Raw genomic sequence first — 23137 nt, forward strand, 5'->3', positions numbered from 1 at the left:
TTAGAACAAATAATAATTAACTGTGATATTGGAAATTAAGTCCCCGACAACGGCGCCAAAAACTTGATCTACAAAATTTAACATGCAAGTATACGTGGTCGAATCAAGTAATATATGATAAATAGAGTGTCGATCCCACGATGACTGATTTTCAAATACCACTAATTGTTCTTTAACTTTCTATTTGGTGAATTAAAATTATGATGAAAAGAATAAAATTAAAGTGAATACTCTAAATTATGAACAAAATTTAAATAATTGGAAACAAGACAATGAATCAACTAATCAAAAATCAATAATAAAAAGCCTAGGAATTAATTTCATCAACTGTTCATTCTATTAATTTTAATAATCAATTATAAATCTCTTTCTTCTATTCTAATAGCAGGTTAATATAATCGATTCCTATTCCTTTTCAAGATATAAGATCTCAATCTATATCCAGGTTTTTTACATTTTCGTGATAAACTTGAACATATAGAAGGCATTAAACATGAAAACCTAATTACTACACAAGTCATACATGTACTTTCGTCTAATATGCAACCTATGTCTATACAATGATACCATATTCAATTCTCATCTTTCGAATTTTGAATCAAGTAAATAGTGATCAAGTATTTACTAGCATTAAACAAACATCATATAGATTAGAATAGAAAAAAAGTATCAATAGAAAATCATAATAAAATTTAATAGAAATCCTAGTGACTATATTAATCCCTAGATAAAAGAAATTAGTTCATAAATAACATGATGAAATTAAACTTCAAATAATTGATCATAAAAATCAACCTAATGAATTTAGATGAAACAGAAAACTAATTACATCGGCCTCTTCTAATCTAGGGTTTATTAAACTAAGATTCCTCTCAAAATTGCAGACTAATGTTCCTTAAATAGTCATCCAAGATTCCCAAGTGAAAATGCCATTTTTCCCTTAAAAAAAAGTGGTTTAAAATTTGAAAAATGCGTTGCTAGCGCTGTAGCGCTATAGTCAGAGTCAAAATACCCTAAAAATTATTTCACTGATGTAGCGCTGGGGCGCTGCTCTGCTGTTCTTGATAGCGTTGTGGCGCTGCCTTTGTAGTGCTGGGGCGCTACTTCCAAACTCAACAACTCCTTCATGTCCTTCCTAGCGCTATGGCGCTCCTTTGATAGCGCTGTAGCGCTATTGACAGCATCAAAACTCGCACATATCGACCCCGAAAAATATGATTTTCTCCAACTTAACTATATTTTCTTCCATTTTCACTCTTCACTCTTTTCACCAACTTAGCATGAAAAACCCGAAACATGAACAAACGAACATAATTCTGCAATAAAATAATCCTAAACTAACGAAAACCATCCAAAAACTAGACTATAAACGAGCCTAAAACTCATTTATCAAATGATGATTTTTTGATTAACTTTGTTAAAGATTTATGCCCTTATTGTAGTGTATTCGTATGTATATATAGTAATATCAATAGAGAGTTAAATAATAAGTTTTGAGATTCAATATATATATATATACATATAAGAGAATCAATGAAAATACAAACTGGATCAAAAACTCAAAACACAAACGAGAGAAAGCTCTTTCATATACATACACACACATATATATATAAAGAAGTTTCTCCTTATTCAAAGACCGATAGTTACACAAAACTACATAATCAACCAAAACAACATTAACTATGATCTTATAAATAATCCAGCTCTTATTATTATTATTAACCTTTCCTCTTCTTTCTGACAACACAAACCATGCATCAATTACTGGACCAGAACTGCTTCTGAAGGTTTAGCACAACATTCTTGTCCAAACGGAAAGCCCTAGCAAGAAGATAAGGATTGATGGGAGGCGTGGCTCCAAACACAGCATTAGCAATGGTGATGACTCCAGGGTTTTGGCTACTAAGACCGGCAAAAGCCACCGCCGGAGTCTTTCCGATATTGAGCTGGAAATGAATCAACCCTATTGGGAACACGAACACGTCACCCTTGTTCAGGATCTTCGTGAACAGAAGGTTCTTACCGTCAGCTTGGTTCGACGTCACGAACCCCACGTACAGCGTTCCCTCCACCACCACCAGTATCTCGGAGGCGCGTGGGTGAGTGTGAGGGGGGTTCTGGCCGTACGGAGCGTAGTCTATACGCACCAGTGAGACGCCGAGGGTGTTCAGCCCCGGGAGGGTGTCCACGTTGACGGTGGTGACGTTGGATCCGACTGGGTTGGTGGTGTCTCCGGCCATGTTGAGCCCTGAGAAGAAGAAATCTTCTGGCTTCACTAGTTTTGGGTTTTTGCAGAATTTTCCATTCACGAACACTGTTCATCATCATCATCAACAACAACAATATTATATATGTGTTCTTTACTTATTTTTGGTGTAGTCTTTTGTAAACCAAAAAACAAATTCATTTTATCATATTTCATAGTTTATAGGAAATACATATATATTATTATAATGACATATTATATTGTTTTTCCGTTAAACCAGCTTACCAATATTGTAACTTTCCTCAAAAAATATATACATAGTAAAATAAACATTGTATTAGAATATGAATATACATATTTTAATAAAATCTCCAAAATTCCACCACACTTACCAAAATATGATTATCTATGCTGTTTTTTTATTCATAAAAGTAACACCTTCAAAGGTCTTATTTCCTTAATTAATTAATTAATACCAAATTAGACACATTATTCTTATCCTCATTTTAAAAACACACACAAGATAATAATAATAATAAGAAAATAAATGTCAGCAAATAATAAAATTAATTAATAATTACTTACAGGCCTTTTTTGGATCATCTATTGCCACACAGAAGTCCTGAAGAGGGCTTGGATCATAGGCAGAGACAATGGAGGCTGCCGCAGCCAATGTGGCAACCACTAGTAAGTAATGGATGCCCTTCATTTTATTTTCTCTAATTACACAATTAATGTATATATAAAGAGAATAAAATGCTATGTATACTATATATGTAATTTTTGCTTTGGTTGAAGAATTATATATTTGATGAGAAACAATGCACCCGGAATCGTCTATTTATAGAGATATATATTGAGTAAGAACACTTAATTATTACTATTCTCTATTAATTAACTAATATATTGTGTAGCAGATAAGATAGCGACACTAATTAATGGTCATTTTTTAATTAATTCAGTAGTTAATAACGTTTCAAGGAAACATACCATTGTTTCTTCAACCACTATATTTCTGTATATAGTTGCTCGTGCTTTGACTCTCTTGACTTTGATATGAGTACTATTTGAACTAACATGCATGGAATTTCAATATTATTGGTCTTTAAAAATTTACTTTAGTATATATTTCTTTTAAGAGAGACTTTTATCTCAATATATAGGGTAGGTAATTATTTGGTAGCCTGTATTTTTGCAAAGTATCATTTTGGTACCCTCTGTTTTCAATAATGCTCATATGATATCCTGTATTTTAAAATCGTACATACTTGGTACCCTAAACTCAAATTTAATTAATAAAATTTTACCAATTTAATCAAACTGCTATCAATTATGTAAGTTCCAAATTTAAATTTAATTACTTAATTACATATAACTGATGACATTTTGATCATATATATTGACAAAATTTTATCTATCAAATCTGAGTCTAGGGTATCAAATATATATAATTTTAAAATACAGGGTACCATATGAGCATTATTGAAAACAGAAAGTACCAAAATGATACTTTGCAAAAACATAGGGTACCAAATGAGTAAATTTCCCCAATATATAATTAAAAGAGAGAAGGGATGATATCTTATATTTTTTAATTAGTAGCCAAAGGGTATACTAAATCAATTTATGAATGGTTTAAACAAGAGCGACTATTATAAAAAATAGATATATCCTCGTAAAAAAGAGAACGGTTATGAATGATTTATGCGCTTTCCACGCGCATAAAAAAAAAATAATCACGTGTGCAACAACATGTTTGAACTTAGTTTTCAGTACTGTAAATTATTCAGAATTTTCTGAAAATTTGCAGGATGCTCTAAATAGCTACAATATACACGATCATAAAAAAAAATCTCGCCAAAAAATGTTCACCAGTTAAGAACACTAAGAGCCCCACCAATAAGACTTAAAGTGAAGCCCCTATAAATTTTTTTCAATATATATTTATAAAAGTCATACTAGTTAGTTCATGTAAATATATATATAAATATATTTATAAAAGTCATACTAGTTAGTTCATACATGTGTATATATATATATATAAGTCATACTAGTTAGTTCATACATGTATATATATAAATAGTAACTTTCATAATGCAAATTTTAACAACATTGAAGAAAAACATTTTCTTTCCTTTATATTTTTCCATCTCTCTTAATTTCTTTCCTCTCTATCAAATATAGTGTTAGTATAAAGCGGAGAAAGAAATTGGCAAATTTATTTGAAGAATATAATTTAGAAGCTTTTTTCATTCCCATTTTCTCTCAAATAGAATATTAAAATTTAGTAAGTCGCCCTATTTCTTTCTTTTTTTTTGTGTGTTTTTTTGTTGTTCAGTTATTCTGATTAATCATTATATATATATATATTTTGAACAAATCATTATATATTTTACTCACACTCACTTTTTCACATACATTCTCTCTCGATCATTATTAATATTTTTGTTTCCTAGTTTCTCTTTTGATCGAATAACTTGAGTTGAAAATCCTTCACCAAATAAAGAGAGAAGTTGATAAAGTTTGATTATACCATACATTTCTACCCTGAATTATTATAACTATTAACAATATTGTTTCAGCAATTTTTTTTATTTTTTTTATAAACCAAACTTAATTTCTGTAAATGACAATTATGCTCTTATTATTAAAGATATAATAATGTAAATTAAAACTAAAACTACTTCTTTTTTAAATGCTATTAACCTTAAAAAATGAAATAAAATTTTGTTCTTCCAGCAGTATTAAATGAAAGTTGAAAGGAAGAAAACAAATTAAAGTACTAACAAATATCAGCAACAAAAACAAAAAGAAAAAGTTAAAAGTTTACGAGCTTCAAAATCTCTAAATTAAATTTCCATATATAATCTATCCAAATGATCAAACATATCACCACATATTAAATTCTCTGATATATATTTTTTTTAATTTAATTTTATGAGAGGAAAAATAAATTCCAATTTGTTTTTTTTTGGGATATATTATCAAATAAAAAATATAAATTTTCTTTTTACAAAAGAAAGTTAAGTTTAATATAATTTATATAAATATATTCAAAAATAAAATAATTAAAATAGTTCATTTTAATAATTATATATATATATATATACTCTTCTTATTCTTCTTCTTATTATTATTGTTATTATTTTTTTTTTCTAAAATTCAAATCGTCAAAATATTCTATCACAAGAGATGAGATATGGCAAATAGGGGTGGGCATTTTAATCAATGGGTCGACCAAATCGGCCAACCCAACCCGTATAATGGGCAGAAAAAGCTGAATTTGGACAACCCGAATTTTAATGGGCCATTGTTGCTGCAGGCCGCATTTGAATCGGTCGGCCACGACCCAAAGCTTTCCCAACCCAATTAACCCAACCCGGGCCGACCCTATATACTATATTAAAAATATATATTTTATACATATATAATTTATAAACCCTAAAAGCTTAATAATAATACATTATTATCTAATTTCTAGTTTTCTACTACTAACCCTAAAAAAACTTGTGTCATTGTATGCCTCTCTCTAGTCTTTCTTCTCTCTTCTCTAGTTCTCTGCCTCATAACAGTCAATCTCTTACTCTCATCGGCGGCAGAGGCAGCTCCAAGCGAAGGGCTATCGGCACCAGGCGGTGGCATCTCTGCTCCAGGAAGTCGACTCTCGGCACCAGGCAAAGGGCTCCAAGCTGTGCCGCAGTGGCATCTGGGCGGTGGAAGTGCATCTTGGCTCCAAGCAGACAGTGGCATCTGGGCTACAGGCGATGGAAGTGCATCTCGGCTCCAAGCTAGCAGGCGATACTTTTATTGCTTACTATCATCTATATATATACATGTTATACCCAGATTTCGAGCTATGTTAATTATGACATCGAAAGTTGGATTCGCAAATAAGTGGACTCATAAGGTTGGAAACATGCTCCATGATTGTATGTCGAGCTTGTAAGATATAGACGACCTCGAAGTATTCATGATCTCGAAAGATAGCTTCGGGAACACACTCATCTTCAGGGACGACTTCAGATCAGGGGTCCCGAGCTCGATGCACGTACGATCTCGAAAGCCATGTGGCCTCGGGAGATATTCCTAGCTCGATAGATGACGGGAAACCTGGGAGGCTAAAACCTTAGAGATACGCGATAACCACCTTGAATATCTACAAGTGTTATAAATATGAGATGTAATCCTCATTTATTATTGTAAATTCCCTAGAATCGTGGGATATTATTTGGTCAGTTATACGTCTCCTGGTCTTCAGGGGACGTTTCCTTTTATATCTGAATACATGCATTTAAGGTCATTGTTATACCCAGATTTCGAGCTATAGTAAATATGACCTCGAAAGCTGAGTTCGCAATAAATGGTCTCGTGAGGGTTAGGGCATGCTCTAGGATTGTAAATCGAGCCTACAAAGTACGATACACGACCTCGAGTATCGTGACCTCGAAATGATCTCGATCTCGAAAGGTAGTTCTGAGAGCACCCTCATCTTCAGGAACAACTTCGGAGCAGGGGTCTTGAGCTCGACGTACTATCTCGAAAGCCACGTTAGCTCGGGAGATGTCACTGGCTCGGGCAATGATGGGAAACTTAGGAGGCAAGAGCCTTATAGATACGCGATCGCCGCTTTGAATATCAACAAGTATTATAAACATGAGATGTAATCCTCATTTATTAATGTAAATCCCCAAGAATCGTGGGATATTATTTAATCAGTTATGCGTTTCCTGGTCTTCAGGGACGTTTCCTTTTTTATCTGATTATAGGCATTTAAAGCCATTTATTTTATTCACAAAAGAGTAACTACCCAAAATATGTGGGATAGTATTCTGCATCATTCTCTATAAATAGAGAAGCCATGCACCATTGTAAAGGACCGAAATTCTGATCCTTGAGAGAAAACTCTGGAGAATTCATACTAAAGAATTTTTTAGAGATAATCTTAAGATTAATAACAGAGACTCGTGGACTAGGCAGATTTAACTGCGGAACCACGTAAAAAACCGTGTGTTTGATTTGTTTGTACCGTTTGGCCATCGTTATTCATTGTTTTTGTGCTCTTCTTTTATCTGTTGACGAAAAACGGCGTCAACAGTTTGGTGCTATCATTGAGAGCCTTAAGCATTCATCCTTGAGAGATTCATGGCAGCAAACAATCAGAACAATCCTGAAGAAAATTACCCAAGGCGTCCTGGAAAACAACCAATGGAGAACCTGAATGCTGATGAAAGAAGTGGGTCCTCTGATTCCCGGGGACCACCTCCACAACCAAGGGATGAGGACATGTACTACAATCCTGAGCGTTATGTTCCTATTGTAGAACTAGAAAATCGGCAATTGAAACAGCTGCTGGCAGAAGCCAACAAACGGAATGAGGAGTTGACTAGGATGGCCGCAGAGGCGCAGGTGGCTCAGCCCCCGCCTCCGCGCGAAAACCTTGTCCGTCCTCCAAGGGACGTGCATGTTCCTCCCCGGAGGCCCCGTGGACGTCCACGGAAAGATGCTGCCATAAGGAGGCCGACTCAACCTCCGGCACCAGCAGAGCCATCCGCTCCTTCTAGGCCCCAGAGGAGTACCCGAGCTCGGGTCCCACCTAATCCGCCTGTGGAAGTGCCTGCAGGAACTGAGAATAACCGAGTTCCTGCCGAGGCTCGAACTCAGGTTCCTGGTAGTGCACCGAACTTGACTGACCCATCTCGGGCAAATTCTGGACCCTCTAGGCCGAGGCAAGAGCGACCACCACCGTCGCCCATACGGTTCCCTCCGTCTCCCGTAAGATATCCTTCACCTCCCCGTAGAAACGCTCAACCTGTTCGAAACAGGATCAAGGGCGTACGGGAGATAGACAAGGGCACTGGGAGACTTTCCAGGAGCGGAGAGGCGCACAATCTGAGAGAAGTCAGACGTCCCGGTTTCGCACTGCGGAGACGAGGCGACATGGGAAGAACCCATCGCGAAATGACCGATCAATGAGTTTCACCAGTGACGAGTCCGGAGAGACCAGGTCCGTCAGTAAACACGACCGAGGTCGTAAAAATACTGGAAGCCGCAAGAATCGTCCTGACCTGCGAAATCATCTGAATCAGAGCAGGGGGAAGGGAGATCAGACAAATCTGGACCTGAGGAATCACTTGAATGGGCGTAGAGATCCCTCACGGAGACGCGAGCCTGGAATCATGATCAATGATTGTCAATTCCAGACACCACCTAAGGACCCAGTACAAGAAAGGATCGATCAGCTCGAAAAAGCCTTTAGGCTTTTAAAGAATGAACGAGGGAATGGTCGATACGAAGACTCTGACGAGGAGCTCGAGCCGTTTGCTCCCAATATTTCAAACACTCAGTTTCCCCAAGGGTTCCGGATTCCTCACGTCTCAGCGTTTGAGGGAAAAACCGACCCATGTAGCCACCTGAGTACATTCAACACTATTATGAGAGCTAGTAACGTGGGTGTAATGACCCACTAATCTAGACTAATTGGACCATTATCGAAACTATACATAAAACTTACATTTTTACGAAAATACCATAATTTTATTGAGTAACTTGAAAATAAGAGTTATTTACAAATAAACAGAATACTAAGAAGGATTTTGGGATCCCATTGTCTTTAAAACAAAACAAGATTTAAAATAAAAGACATTACATAATAATGCGGAAAATACACATAAAAACCATAAAAACATAAAAGGAGACTATATCCTCGAATCGAATAACGCTCGGCCCCTTGACTCCATTCATCATCGATACACATTCTCCAAGCGTCACGAATCTTTCCGCCTCTAAACTTATTTTCCTGCACATAAACAGAAAGGAGTGAGCCTAATGCCCAGTAAGGAAAATCTAACACAAAGTCACATACATAATTTCATAAGAAAACATAAAGACTTAACATAATACATATAACATACACTTATTATAATGGCCATTATTACTTGGGGTCCCATAGACTAAACAAGCATATGCCCATGGGATTAGTGGGGTCCTACTACACAACAACAAAAATCACCATTACCGGCGGAGGATCCCGCCGGTAATACATGGTCTATCCGCCGGTATTTGTTATTACCGGCGGGAATCCGCCGGTAAAGTCCCGCCATTAATAAACGGTCGGTATTATCACCATTACCGACCGTTTGACACCACCCGCCGGTATTGCACTATTACCGGCGGATTAATAGAGGCGGGCGTCCACCGGTGTTGTGCAACGCTGACACCGTTTTGACCGGATTATTACCGGCGGGTTCCGCCGGTATTAATCCGCCGGTATCTCAATACTAATATTAAAATAAAACAATTAATTTTATTTTATTTCTTAATAAATATACATATAATACTTATTTAAAAATAATAATATTTAACATATATTATAATTATTAACACAATTAATATTCATCTAACAAAACTAACATTGTAATTAATCATAAAATTAACATAAAAAAATACAAATTGTCTCATTTTAATTACATATAAAGTAATTATAACATAAACATAATAAAATTTCAATTGTCTTAATATAATTAAAAAACGTAATCTAATTATTATTGTTTTGATCTGGCCAACTTGGTGTAAAATACTCATTAAGATCAATATCTTGATCACTAGTATTAGGGCGCAGCAATGGTGGTGAAGCAAACTGTGGTGCTTGTGTAGAGTGATGCTGCGAAGATGGTCTAAATTGTCGAGCATGTGGTCGCGGCGAGGGAGACTGATGCAAAAAACTCTCAAACTGACCATACCTCTGCTGCTGCGACGGACTCACAAATTGACCATACATCTGCTGTGGATGCTGCTGCTGCGATGAATCCCCGAAGTCACGACGCCTAGGATGTGACGTCTGAGATCCGGTAGCGACGTCGGGGTAATATAAAGGAGGGGACTGGGAGGAACGTCCGTACGTGTTTGGATAATTCTGTTGAGGTGGATACACATGTTGTTGTTGTTGTTGTGGCATCGACCAAGGAGGTGGACTTTGAGAAGATATACCACCTTCAGGTTGTGATGGTAAATATCGTTGGAGAAGGCTTTCAAACCGCGACTCAGTTTCTGTACTGGTATGCTGAGGATTACCAGATGGACCTTGTTGAGATTTCAACATCCGGATCTCTTCACGCATTGACTTCATCATTTCCGCCATAGTAGCCATGTCTTCCTGAGGTGTATGAGCAGGTTGGGCCTGTGACTGACTTGTGGAGCTGGAAGCTGATTTTTTCCCTTTGCCTTTGCTGTAACCTACTCCTCTTTGAAAGTCAGACCTCTCCCCAAGTACTTTACTCATAATCTCGTACTGATCGATCGACGAGGATTCAGCAGCAGATCCAGTTTCAGATCCCTCCGTCGGTCCTTGAGACTGACTTTGAAGTCGTGCCCTCTCAAGCTCTTCCGTCATTTTTTCCTGTTCATAAAAAGTGTTTGAAACACATCAATAACATAGTTTAATGAAAATAATAACACAAAAGTTTAAACTTACAAAAGTTTCTCGAGCTGTGTCGTTGACAAAAACTTTTGTCGATTTTCTCAAATGGCTATCTTTCCAAGTATCAATAACATGTTCATCAGGGTTCGCCTATACAAATTTAGAGATAGGAAGTTAGAATGTAAAATTTTGTTAAATTAAATTAATATTTTTACTTACAAATTGGTGACGCTTAGCTGCCATCGATTTTGTGCCTTGCGTCGATGTATACTTCATTTCTTTTCTGTTTTTCTTGTTTTGGTTGGATCGCGCGATAAATTTTGGGCTCAAAAACAACTGAACAATATCTTTCCAACTCTCCTTGGAGCAATGGTCAGGTGGGGCAACTAAAACACTCTGCAAATCTTCCGGATTAGAGTAATATTTTTTGAAGTGAGTATGTCTGATGTTCTTTCTCTCAGAATATCTTTTGCGCATCTCTGTGTAGATAGTTTTCATAACTCTCCTGGGTTCTGGATGACCATCAACATTATAAAAATACTACATTAAAAATAACATGTTAGTTTAATTTGTAAATGATTTCTACATTAAAAATTATACCACAAGAGTTGTTCTAAATTTGTACCTTCATCCTATGTACGACTTGTTCCTTAAATTGTTGAGGTATATCAGCGAAATCCAAGTAATGTCCTGGCAACAACAAAGTGACTTGGAGGCCTATCTCGCGGACAAAAGCTTGGTCCTCCAAGCCAACCACTTTGTCCGTCCTAGGATCAAGCTGAAGATCTAGTGGTTTCCCAGCATTTCGCCTTCGAATTTCAAGTGGCTTCGAATTAGCCAGGCCACGACCTTTTTTTCTCGGCACTTCAGCTATCCACATTTTCAAGAATAACCAAAATTTGAAATATTAATATTATATTTAAACATTCGTAGAGCTTGACTTTCAAGCTATGAGCAAAATTTGAAAATTATTATTAACCTGACTCGCAGGAAGAGGGTACTCTACTAGGATCTGGCGGGTCTAGACCTCCACCATCTCCGCCATGAGAGGTGGCTATATCTGCTGACATTGTACTTAGGAACAAAAATGATTAGTTAGTATTAAATTGTTAGTTAGTATCAAATATCACCAATGGAAATGAACATCATGATTACAAGTCTCATATATTATATTTTAAACAATTGTCTTTATTACAAAAATATAAAAACTAAGTAGAATAATCACTATCACTTTCATCATTAATTAAATTAACATCATCTTCACAAATATCAACTAGCAATTCATCTTCTTCATCGACTTCTTCTTCGCCTAAGTCGTCATTTATGAAATTTTCATCTAATTGATCAGCAGGTGAATTTTGTATAGTGCCAATATATGTTGCAGGTTCATGAGATTCCATAACCAACTGACCGAGATCCACGGTCAACACAAAATTTGATGAGTTTATGTCATGTACAACATCAACATCTGCATCAGCTTCATCGTCCTTGATGTCCCAAATTTGACGGTGATTGACATCCTCAACAATTTTCCAGTGTCGGCCTCTAAGTAGATCATCGAGATAGAATACTTGCTTAGCTTGGCTAGCAAGTATATAAGGCTCATCTTTGTACCATTCGCTACTGACGTTTATACTGGTGATATTATTTTCAGTGATTGTTTTCTTCTTGCTTGGATCAGTGTTAAACCATTTACACCTAAACAATGCAACTGAATATGCACCAGTGAAAGATAATACCAGTACATCTTGAAGTGTGCCATAATAGTTAAAACCTTCAGTTCCCGCAACAGACACTCCACTATTTTGTGTGGTGCGCTTTTGATCTCGGTCATAAGCGATAAATCGAACACCGTTAACTATACAACCTTCGTAGTATGTTGCCAAGTGATCTGACCCAGATGCTAAAGCTAGCAACTCATCACCATTCTCTAAAGATCCTTGTTTGTGCAAGTCATATATCTAAATAAATTAATAAACTTATATTAGAATGATAAAAATATCATTACAATAATAAATGTTTAAAAATAATCTCAATTTTACCTTCTTATGAAACCACTGGCGAAAATTTTTCTTCTGTAAAAGATTATGATCACCATCTGGGAATTTCAGTTTGATCTCTACTAGGTGTTCGCTGTAAATTTGAATGCTTTGACTATTAGATAAAATAATTTGGAATAAACATAAATTTCACTTTAAAGGGAATAAACTTACTCTAAGTAACCCTGAATTTCAGGTGAATTGTTAATGATGAACCATTCAGCCATTTCACGAGTCGCAAGATCTAGAGGCTTGAGAGATCCCTTTGTTAGGGGACGACATTGAGATTGAAACAAAGTAAGGTGTCGTGGGACATACACCTCATCTTTATTGCGATCAAGACGATTAAATTTAGTTTCAACCCCTTTGAAATACATCGAACAAAATGTCATAGCCTCATCAGCGACATAGCCTTCAGCTATTGACCCTTCAGGACGAGCTTTATTTCTCACGTAGTTCTTCAATTTTTTCATGTACCTTTCAAAAGGATACATCCATCTCATAAATACCGGTCCACCCAAAATTGCTTCTTCAGGCAAATGTAAGACCAAGTGAATCATTATATCAAAAAAAGCCGGAGGAAAGATCAACTCCATCTTGCACAATATCAGAACAAGGTCTTTTTGTGCTTCCTCCATATCTGTAAAATTTATAGTCCTCGAACATAGTTGCCTGAAAAAACTACATAGTTCAGAAATGGTGGTCGATATATCTTTTGGGAGAAACTTGCGAACACCCACAGACAATAATCGTTGCATTATAACATGACAATCGTGGGATTTCAACCCAATGATATTTGTTTCATTCTCTATTACTTTTTTCTTCAAATTTGAACAAAAGCCATCTGGAAATTTCACTTCTTTAATAAATTGACAAAATTGTTGTCTCTAATCAGGAGTTAACACGTAAGAAGCATGTGGCTTCATCAACTTTCCACTCTCATCTTCATAAATCCACAATGATTCCCTTACTCCCATCTTCTTCAAATCATATCTCGCATTAGTGGTGTCCTTAGACTTATCATTGTCCAAGATTGTGCCGAGGAGACTATCACACACATTTTTTTCGACATGCATGACATCAATGTTATGTTTTAAAATGTTTGTACTCCAATAATCAAGCTCGTAGAAGATGCTTTTTTTCCTCCAATTTCTATCTTCCGCAACTCTTCTACGTTTGACACCTCCAAACTGCAAGTGTTTTCCAGGAACTTGGGGTGGAAGGTTGTTCACTTGTTCTAATATTTCCTCACAAGTAAATCGTTTCGGAGGACGTCTTCTCTCAATTTGTCCATCGAACTCAGTGTTCCTTCTCATTCGATGTGTACTGGGCAAGAATCTTCTGTGACCAACATACGATGTCTTACCGATCACTCGAATGGAAGATGTGTCTTCATTACATGTAGGACAAGCTTTGTATCCCTGACCACTCCATCCAGACAAACTACTTCGAGCTGGAAAATCATTGACTGTCCATAAAAGGGCTGCGCGCAGCTTGAACATAGTGTTGGTCGTACTATCTCTCGTAACAACTCCGTTAGACCACAACTCCTTCAACTCATCCACCAATGGTCTTAGAAATACATCTATGTCCTTACCCGGTGATTTTGGACCAGGAATAAGGATGGTCAGCATCAAATTGTTGTCTTTCATACATAACCAAGGTGGAAGATTATAGTTCGCCAACACCACAGGCCACATGCTGTATGCCAGGTTCATGTTGCCAAATGGATTAAATCCATCAGCAGCTAAGCCTAAACGAACATTCCTAGGATCACTTGCAAATCCAGGATGATTGACGTCAAAGTTCTTCCACGCCGTCCCATCCACCGGGTGTCGCATCACTCCATCATCTTTCGATTTCCCAGTGTGGTGCCATAGCATGTCCTTCGCTGTAAGCCTTGAGCTGTATAGTCTTTTCAACCGGGGTGTCAATGGAAAGTAACGCATCACCTTATGCGGCACCTTTTTTCCTTTAGTTTTTTCAAAAGTCACCCATCGACTAGTTCCACAAACTGGACATTCCTCTTTGTTTGCATGCTCTTTGTAAAATAAACAGCAATCATATTGGCACACATGAATCGACTCGTATCCCAACCCTAATTTCTTCAATCTCTTTTTAGCCTCGTAGTACGTTGATGGAATTTTATTTTCCTTCGGAAAGGAAATCTTTAACAACTTCAATAATTCATCGAATATGTTGTTAGGAATCTTCCCTCTAACTTTCAAATGTAATAGCTTAGCTAAGAAGTTAAGGGAAGAAATCCAATCACAACCAGGATACAACTCGGCTTCAATCTCCTCAAATAAATCGTCGTAATATTGACTTGCGCCACTATTGTCTACTTGCTCAGCTGTCGGTAAGAGGAAGTCCTCCACTATGGGAATCATCTCGTCAACTTCATCATCATCAACTACTTCATCAACAACATCTAGTTCCGCTTCCCCATGATAAATCCACCTCTCATAACCTTGATAAAACCCCCAATCGAATACATGTGCTTCGACAACAGGTAAAATTTCAAGCCTATTATTTATGCATCTGACACACGGACACCTAATTCTTCCATCAGAATCCTTATATTCCGAGGCCATCCTCAAAAATGATTGTAGACCATTCCAATATTCTTGACAAGCACGATTTCTCAATGTTGTCCAAGTCTTGTCAATCGCCATCTAGAGTGTTACAAGAGTCTGTGAGTTTTAGTAATGTGAAAAGGAATGGATAACAAAAAAATTTGTTATCATTTTTTAAATCTTATGCAATATTATAATATTTTATGATGTTTTATTAGAAAATGTTATTCAAATTAAAAAAACAATTCATTCATTATTTTATTGTTAATACTTTAAACTTATCATTTCTGTGTCGATATCCCTGTAATCGATGGTTGTGGTCAACAACCATCAATCACAAGCATACCGAGACAGAAAAAATAAATTATTATAAGATATGTAGTAATTTTTAAGTAATCATTATTAATTGTAAAAACTTTTATTAAATAAAATTTTCAATTTCTATATTCAAATAATTTAATAATAGTTAATATTATTAATTATGTAACATTAATTATTAAATTAAATAATTAATAATATTAACTATTTAATTAATCATTATTAATTTTTAAGATTTGTATTAAATTAAATTAAATTATTCAATTAGATTATGTTATTTAATAAAAAATAAATTATTATAAGATATGTAGTAATTTTTAAGTAATCATTATTAATTGTAAAAACTTTTATTAAATAAAATTTTCAATTTCTATATTCAAATAATTTAATAATAGTTAATATTATTAATTATGTAACATTAATTATTAAATTAAATAATTAATAATATTAACTATTTAATTAATCATTATTAATTTTTAAGATTTGTATTAAATTAAATTAAATTAAATTATTCAATTAGATTATGTTATTTAATAAAAAATAAATTATTATAAGATATGTAGTAATTTTTAAGTAATCATTATTAATTGTAAAAACTTTTATTAAATAAAATTTTCAATTTCTATATTCAAATAATTTAATAATAGTTAATATTATTAATTATGTAACATTAATTATTAAATTAAATAATTAATAATATTAACTATTTAATTAATCATTATTAATTTTTAAGATTTGTATTAAATTAAATTAAATTATTCAATTAGATTATGTTATTTAATAAAAAATAAATTATTATAAGATATGTAGTAATTTTTAAGTAATCATTATTAATTGTAAAAACTTTTATTAAATAAAATTTTCAATTTCTATATTCAAATAATTTAATAATAGTTAATATTATTAATTATGTAACATTAATTATTAAATTAAATAATTAATAATATTAACTATTTAATTAATCATTATTAATTTTTAAGATTTGTATTAAATTAAATTAAATTATTCAATTAGATTATGTTATTTAATAAAAAATAAATTATTATAAGATATGTAGTAATTTTTAAGTAATCATTATTAATTGTAAAAACTTTTATTAAATAAAATTTTCAATTTCTATATTCAAATAATTTAATAATAGTTAATATTATTAATTATGTAACATTAATTATTAAATTAAATAATTAATAATATTAACTATTTAATTAATCATTATTAATTTTTAAGATTTGTATTAAATTAAATTAAATTATTCAATTAGATTATGTTATTTAATAAAAAATAAATTATTATAAGATATGTAGTAATTTTTAAGTAATCATTATTAATTGTAAAAACTTTTATTAAATAAAATTTTCAATTTCTATATTCAAATAATTTAATAATAGTTAATATTATTAATTATGTAACATTAATTATTAAATTAAATAATTAATAATATTAACTATTTAATTAATCATTATTAATTTTTAAGATTTGTATTAAATTAAATTAAATTATTCAATTAGATTATGTTATTTAATAAAAAATAAATTATTATAAGATATGTAGTAATTTTTAAGTAATCATTATTAATTGTAAAAACTTTTATTAAAAAAAAATTTCAATTTCTATATTCAAATAATTTAATAATAGTTAATATTAGATAATAATATTTAATAAATAAATTAAAATAATTTCTTATAATAATTTATTATTTATTTAATTAATCATTATTAATTTTAAAGACTTATTTAATTAAATAATATTGAATCAAAATTTTATTATTTAATTAATTAAAAAATTAATTTTTATAAGATATGTAGTAATTTTTAATTAATCATTATTAATTGTAAAAAAATTTATTACTATAAAATTTTCAATTTCTATATTAAAATAATTTAATAATATTTAATATTATTAATTAGATAACATTAAAAATTAAATTAAAAAATTAATAATATTAACTATTTAATTAACATCAATAATTTATTATTTAAAGAAAATTTTATATACCACCTTTTTCAAAATTGTGTGTTGTTAACTTCGAGAATTTTAGTTTTATTTTTTGTTCATATCAATTTTGAGTTATTTCCTACAAAACTTTAAATTATTTGTACATTATTAAAAAAGAGTTTTATTATACAAGTTAGGCTATCTCAAATGGTTGAGTGTCTTAGAATATGATCAAGCTTATATATGTAGATCTAAAAGACTAAAACATCATTATCAAGTTTCTCTTTCATTCATAATAATTAACCATTAATATATTCATGTCATAATCAAGCTTAGCAGAATAAACAGCGGCAAAACAGGAACTGTAAATTGTATAAAAAACATATTATCAATGCTTTTTTTTTATAAAAGTCCCATTCAAATACTATAAAATAATTTATTTTATAAAAAACAGAGTAAACAAACAAACAGAATAAACAAAAAGAGTAAATAGACAAACAGAGTAAACAATGATACATACTTGAGAAAAACCCCAAAGAACCTTCAAACTACAATACTGTAAACGATCCAAGTCTGAAATAAAAATACATACACACAATCAATTTTGATAAATCCATAAATAAAATTGATAAATCAACCAAGGTTTGAAAAAAAAAAATGAAAGAGTCATCTGGTTGTATATAGCAACAAAGATAGTTCTTCCAAAATTAGATAGGGCGCAATATAGCCCTAAAAGCAGACTTAAATCCCTAGCACAATCAAAAAAAAAATTCGAATAAGGTGTTAAAAAAAATTATAGAAGTGACGAAAAAACTCTTTAAGAATTTAATAAATTTAATTAAAATTAAAAAACTAAGAGAGGCATTTTCACAAACTCTTAGTATGTATTAAAAAACTCTTAGTTATGTATCTACTCTTAGTTTATATTATCAAAACTTTGCCAAAGTTTATATTATCAAATCTATAACCCTTACAAAAATCAAGTAATAATGAGTTTACTCTGTTGGTACCTCTGGCAATAATGTTGGTACCTCTGGCAATCCGTTTAACCCCCTTTAGCAGTTCCTTGGCAATTCTGAAACCTGCTGTAACCATAGTGTTTATGAATTTTCAGCTCTTAACACTAATTTGAAAATCAAACTAAAGCCCCACAAATATTCATATTTTCTTCCAGAAACAAAATCAAAAACAAATATCTCATCAAGAAAGTACCACAAGCATCAAAATTAAAGCTGTAAAAGGATTTCAATCACATATATTTATATATACAAAATTATAAATAATTGAATAATTCTGCTGAAAGCTACAAAATAGAACCAAACAGATTGAGCCAGAAAAAAAAATAAGAAAACCAAGTGGGCTTTAAAATAATTATCTCCTTTCAAAGTAAGGTTACTTTATATTAATGTCGGAGTGACATTTGTAAAGTTAAAGAAAAAAATGGTAGGTAACAATTATTGCAATTAGAAGGTAAAGTTGCTTTTAAACAAGAAAATAAATATAGAAAAAAAGCTCTATTTTGTACCACAGTTATACGTATATAATTAAAAATATAAACATTTGCTTTTTCCTCTTCTACGCTATTCAGGTGTATGTTTCTTCTTATTTAGACCATCTCCAAGGCTAAATACCATTTTAGTGCAACTTTATCACTAATTTAATGCATATTCCATCATTATTAAAGAGACAAACTCCAACCATAACATCAAATATTATACCAAATTTTCTTTATAAAAAGTCCATACTCTCTATAATATTTTGGTGCTGGTACACATAACATTATCTCTTAAATTTTGGTTCCTCTTTTTTTTGAAAGATTATTGCAAAAAGACAAAAAAATTACATTATAAATTTTCTAAAAAATAATAAATATTTATATCTGAAAATAATATAATAATCTTAATAATGAAATTAATTATTAAAATTATTATATTATCTTCTTAACATAAATATTTATTACTTTTTAAAGCAAAACATGGTTAGATTCCAATTAAAGCATAATTTTACATGTGAAATAAGATATCACATATATATTCAAGTGAAAAATACAGCTAACACATAATAAATAAATCCTTAGCCCTCTCCAGTGAAGAAATCCCAAGATCGTGTCCCTAAAATATGATAATACTAAATATAAATGCATTTTAAAAAAAAAAGACAAATATATATTAAAGATAAATACGAAATACAACTAACGAAAGAATTATATCTATTTCAACACTTATTTATATTCATGGTTATTATCTCTTTTTACTGAGAAAAAGCAAGAACAGTTTAAAACAAAACAGAGATGCATGAAGTAAACCCACCAGAAAAAAACAAAGAACTAAATAAAAGTTATTACAGTCTAGCAGAAACAAAGTGCAACAAACCCAGGATAATACAGAGGCGATCTATATATACCTTCGTGAAACAAAAGATTGAATATATATATATGTGTGTACAGAGATCTTGCTTTTAGATCAAGTTTTAAAGTTTAAGATTCAATAAGCAAATCATATCCTAAATATAGAGTAGATTATATAAGGACAAAAATTAATAGAAGAAAGAAAGAACGAAACCCAAACAGATATATTGAGAGAAACTCTCACCTTTCACCGACACATGTATGGAGAGAGGAGGGTAGTGCGAAAGGAGTGGACAAGCATACCAAGTCACGGTCTATGCATTTCGTGTGTGATCAGCAATTAAAGACCTTAGTAGGTATGACATTTTTGGTTGCTCACATCACAAAGAAGCCATAGAGCCTTGAGAGCAGTCCTATTTCAAGCACAGGACATAAGAAGGTAAATAGTAGAATAAGCATTCCATATATTTACACTTCATGATTTCCTTGAACAGATGCACATTCTATTATAACTAATACATATATCATAGTAATTAAATTTTTGAACAACATTAATACTACTAGTACTACCAACCAACAGAATCTAAGTGGACAAACAAAATCATTTTCAAAGTTTCCAACTTGACTAATCAAGTGCCACCTTAATTGAAAATTGCTCCTTTCTTCTATCAGACTGATACATATCACTAAATCTTTTCTTAATTTTCTATTTAAAAGATAATTGTGTGTTATGTAATTCAAAAGGAGATAGAGCTAAACTACTGCAGAAATAACAACTGAGATTCTACTTCCAAGCAATCAAAATCTGTGATTGGTGGCATATAGAAACGGCAGTAGTCAAATCGTGAAACACAAATACAAGAAAATGATGAAAATTATTCAACCTATTGATGAGACATAAGCTATACTATGGTTTATTAAGAGCAACAAATTAAGCCTTGCTTATCCTACTAGCGAGTCATGACCACTCAACTCAATCTTATATTTTTGATAACGATGGACAATGAACATAAGAGCTATAACTTCCATAAAAGTACAGAAACTGCATAAGTTGAGCTTAATATAACCAATTCTTCACACAGGCATTTTATCAAACATTATGTATACATATATCAACTACAACAATATCAATCAATAACGAAGCACAAAACGCTATAAAATGGCAAGAAATTGACCCCCGAAAAGAGAAAAGTACAGAGAGTAGATATTTACCATGAATTCGTGATAGCTGAGTGGAGGCTTTTGGATTGGGCGAGGCAACGGGAAAAAGAAAATGAGAGAATAGTGCGAAAGGAGGGTTGGAGAACGTCGCGCGGTGGAGTGGCGGTGCGGTGATGCGGCGACTGCGAGTCTGAGAGATGAGAGATGAGGAGTGAATAAAACTAAGAGTTTTTTTAACACACATCTATAATAGTATTACCGGCGGGTCTCCGCCGGTAATACATACATCACCGGCGGGGTCCGCCGGTATTACTCCGCCGGTAATACATCATCGGCGGAGGTCCGCCGGTATTGCCCCGCCGGTAATACAGCATCGGCGGAGGTCCGCCGGTATTTCCCCGCCGGTAATACAGCATCGGCGGGGGTCCGCCGGTATTACCCCGCCGGTCTTAAACTATTACCGGCGGGTTCCGCCGGTATCACCATACCCGCTGCCCCGGCCCGCCGCTATATCCCTTAGCCCGCCGGTAAAATGGTCGCCGGTATTAAATTTGAAAAGTCAGTTACGGGTATTTTTTTTTAGCGGCGGACCCAGTACTCCGCCGCTAATATACTGCACATTACCGGCGGATTTAGTCCGCCGGTAATAATTCCGCCTCTAAAAACTATATTTCTTGTAGTGCTAGCTAAGTAGGTCATATGCCCATAACCCATTTGGGGTCTTGTTAGTCATATGGGTCATATGCCCAAGCCTACAAACATACACATATACATATCATAACACTTTTAATAACATAAAAACATATAGATAACATAAGCACATAACATGTTGATTCTAGCCTATTTCCTTACCAAAGTTACCGGGATTATGGACTGAGTTGGGACTTTTGGAACACTCCTAAAACCATAAGAAATAGTGAGTCTAAAAAAGGAGATGAAATGAAAGAGATGGAAAGACTAAACCATAAAAAAAACATACTTACCGACTTATATGCTTAAGAGCTTGGATTCCCTAACCAAAATAAGAATAAGGATAGGGGACTGAGTAGAAGGTTTTGAGAAAGGAAATAACATAAATTACAGAAAGGAACTAGAGTCTTGGGTTTACCTCAAAGATTGCAAGACCAATCTAACATCCACCGAAATACTATAGCACTCACTTCCCAAAGTGTTTGATAAGCTTATGATGTTTAAGCTTATAGTTTTTTTCCAAACCAAGTGTTTACACTCTCACACTCACTTAACACTAGCAGCCTCTGAACTTAGAGCAAATGGTGAATAATGGCTGGGTACTAGGTCCTATTTATAGAGTTTGGGAATGAAAATATCTTGATTTTACTTGAATAAAAATAATGGCTTTTTAAGTGAAAATCATTTGAATAATCGTTCAGCAGAGGCTGAAGACTCGTTCAGAAGATGCTGGACTGTTGAAGGAGTTTGAATGGCTGAAGGGAAAAGAATTCAAATGTATTTGAATTCATGCTGGTGGAGGCGATATATCGCCCCCTATAGGCGATATATCGCCTGGACCTTTGTTCCCGAGGCGACCGTGCATCGATTCGTGTTTTCCGTATCTACGTGCTGCGATATATCGCCCCCTATAGCTGCGATATATCGGCATACGCTGAATATTTAAACACGAATTTACACATTTTTAGCTGAGTTTGAATGGAGTAAACAGCCTTGACTAAGCCCTCAACGTGCTCAAAGCTGCTGACTGACCCTATACATTCAAACTTTTACCCTTATTTAATTTAATCCTCAAAAATACTTAATCCTTAATTACCATTCAAAACATGTGCTTAAAATCCTATTGGTTGATGTCTAAACCTTATAATATAATAATATAATCCTTAATATCAGTCACATTAATCAAACCTTAGGTTATACTTAATATTCTTAAACTATAGGTTAAACTTAGAAAATCTATAAGTATTACTATGAGTGTCCAAATAACTCCCGGTCTGAACCAAAAATCCAAAGTAACAATGATAACACTAAACATACTATAATACTACTAAACAATTAGCTAAGTAAAGTTCTTGGACTCTACAATTCTCCCCTACTAAAAAGAATTTCGTCCTCAAAATTTACTTACCAAATAATTCCGGATACCGGCTCTGCATGTCCTCTTCC

The 23137-nt window shown here is 33.2% G+C and overlaps 2 protein-coding genes across 2 annotated transcripts; both read right to left on the bottom strand.

Moving 5' to 3' along the window:
- Positions 1-1628: 1628 nt before the first annotated feature.
- LOC133789416 (germin-like protein subfamily 1 member 17) lies at positions 1629-2988 on the bottom strand. The gene is made up of 2 exons (XM_062227255.1): positions 2795-2988; positions 1629-2317 (listed from the first exon to the last, which is right to left on the bottom strand). The coding sequence occupies exons 1-2, from the start codon at positions 2916-2918 to the stop codon at positions 1761-1763; spliced, it is 681 nt and encodes a 226-aa protein (XP_062083239.1). The 5' UTR covers positions 2919-2988; the 3' UTR covers positions 1629-1760.
- A 6755-nt stretch (positions 2989-9743) lies between these two features.
- LOC133791337 (vacuolar protein sorting-associated protein 27-like) lies at positions 9744-11101 on the bottom strand. Its single transcript, XM_062229261.1, has 2 exons — positions 10680-11101; positions 9744-10604 (listed from the first exon to the last, which is right to left on the bottom strand). The coding sequence occupies exon 2, from the start codon at positions 10596-10598 to the stop codon at positions 9744-9746; it is 855 nt and encodes a 284-aa protein (XP_062085245.1). The 5' UTR covers positions 10599-10604; positions 10680-11101.
- Positions 11102-23137: the final 12036 nt, after the last annotated feature.

This window comes from Humulus lupulus, chromosome 7 (assembly GCF_963169125.1).
Source record: "Humulus lupulus chromosome 7, drHumLupu1.1, whole genome shotgun sequence".
In the NCBI taxonomy this organism is placed as follows: domain Eukaryota; kingdom Viridiplantae; phylum Streptophyta; class Magnoliopsida; order Rosales; family Cannabaceae; genus Humulus; species Humulus lupulus.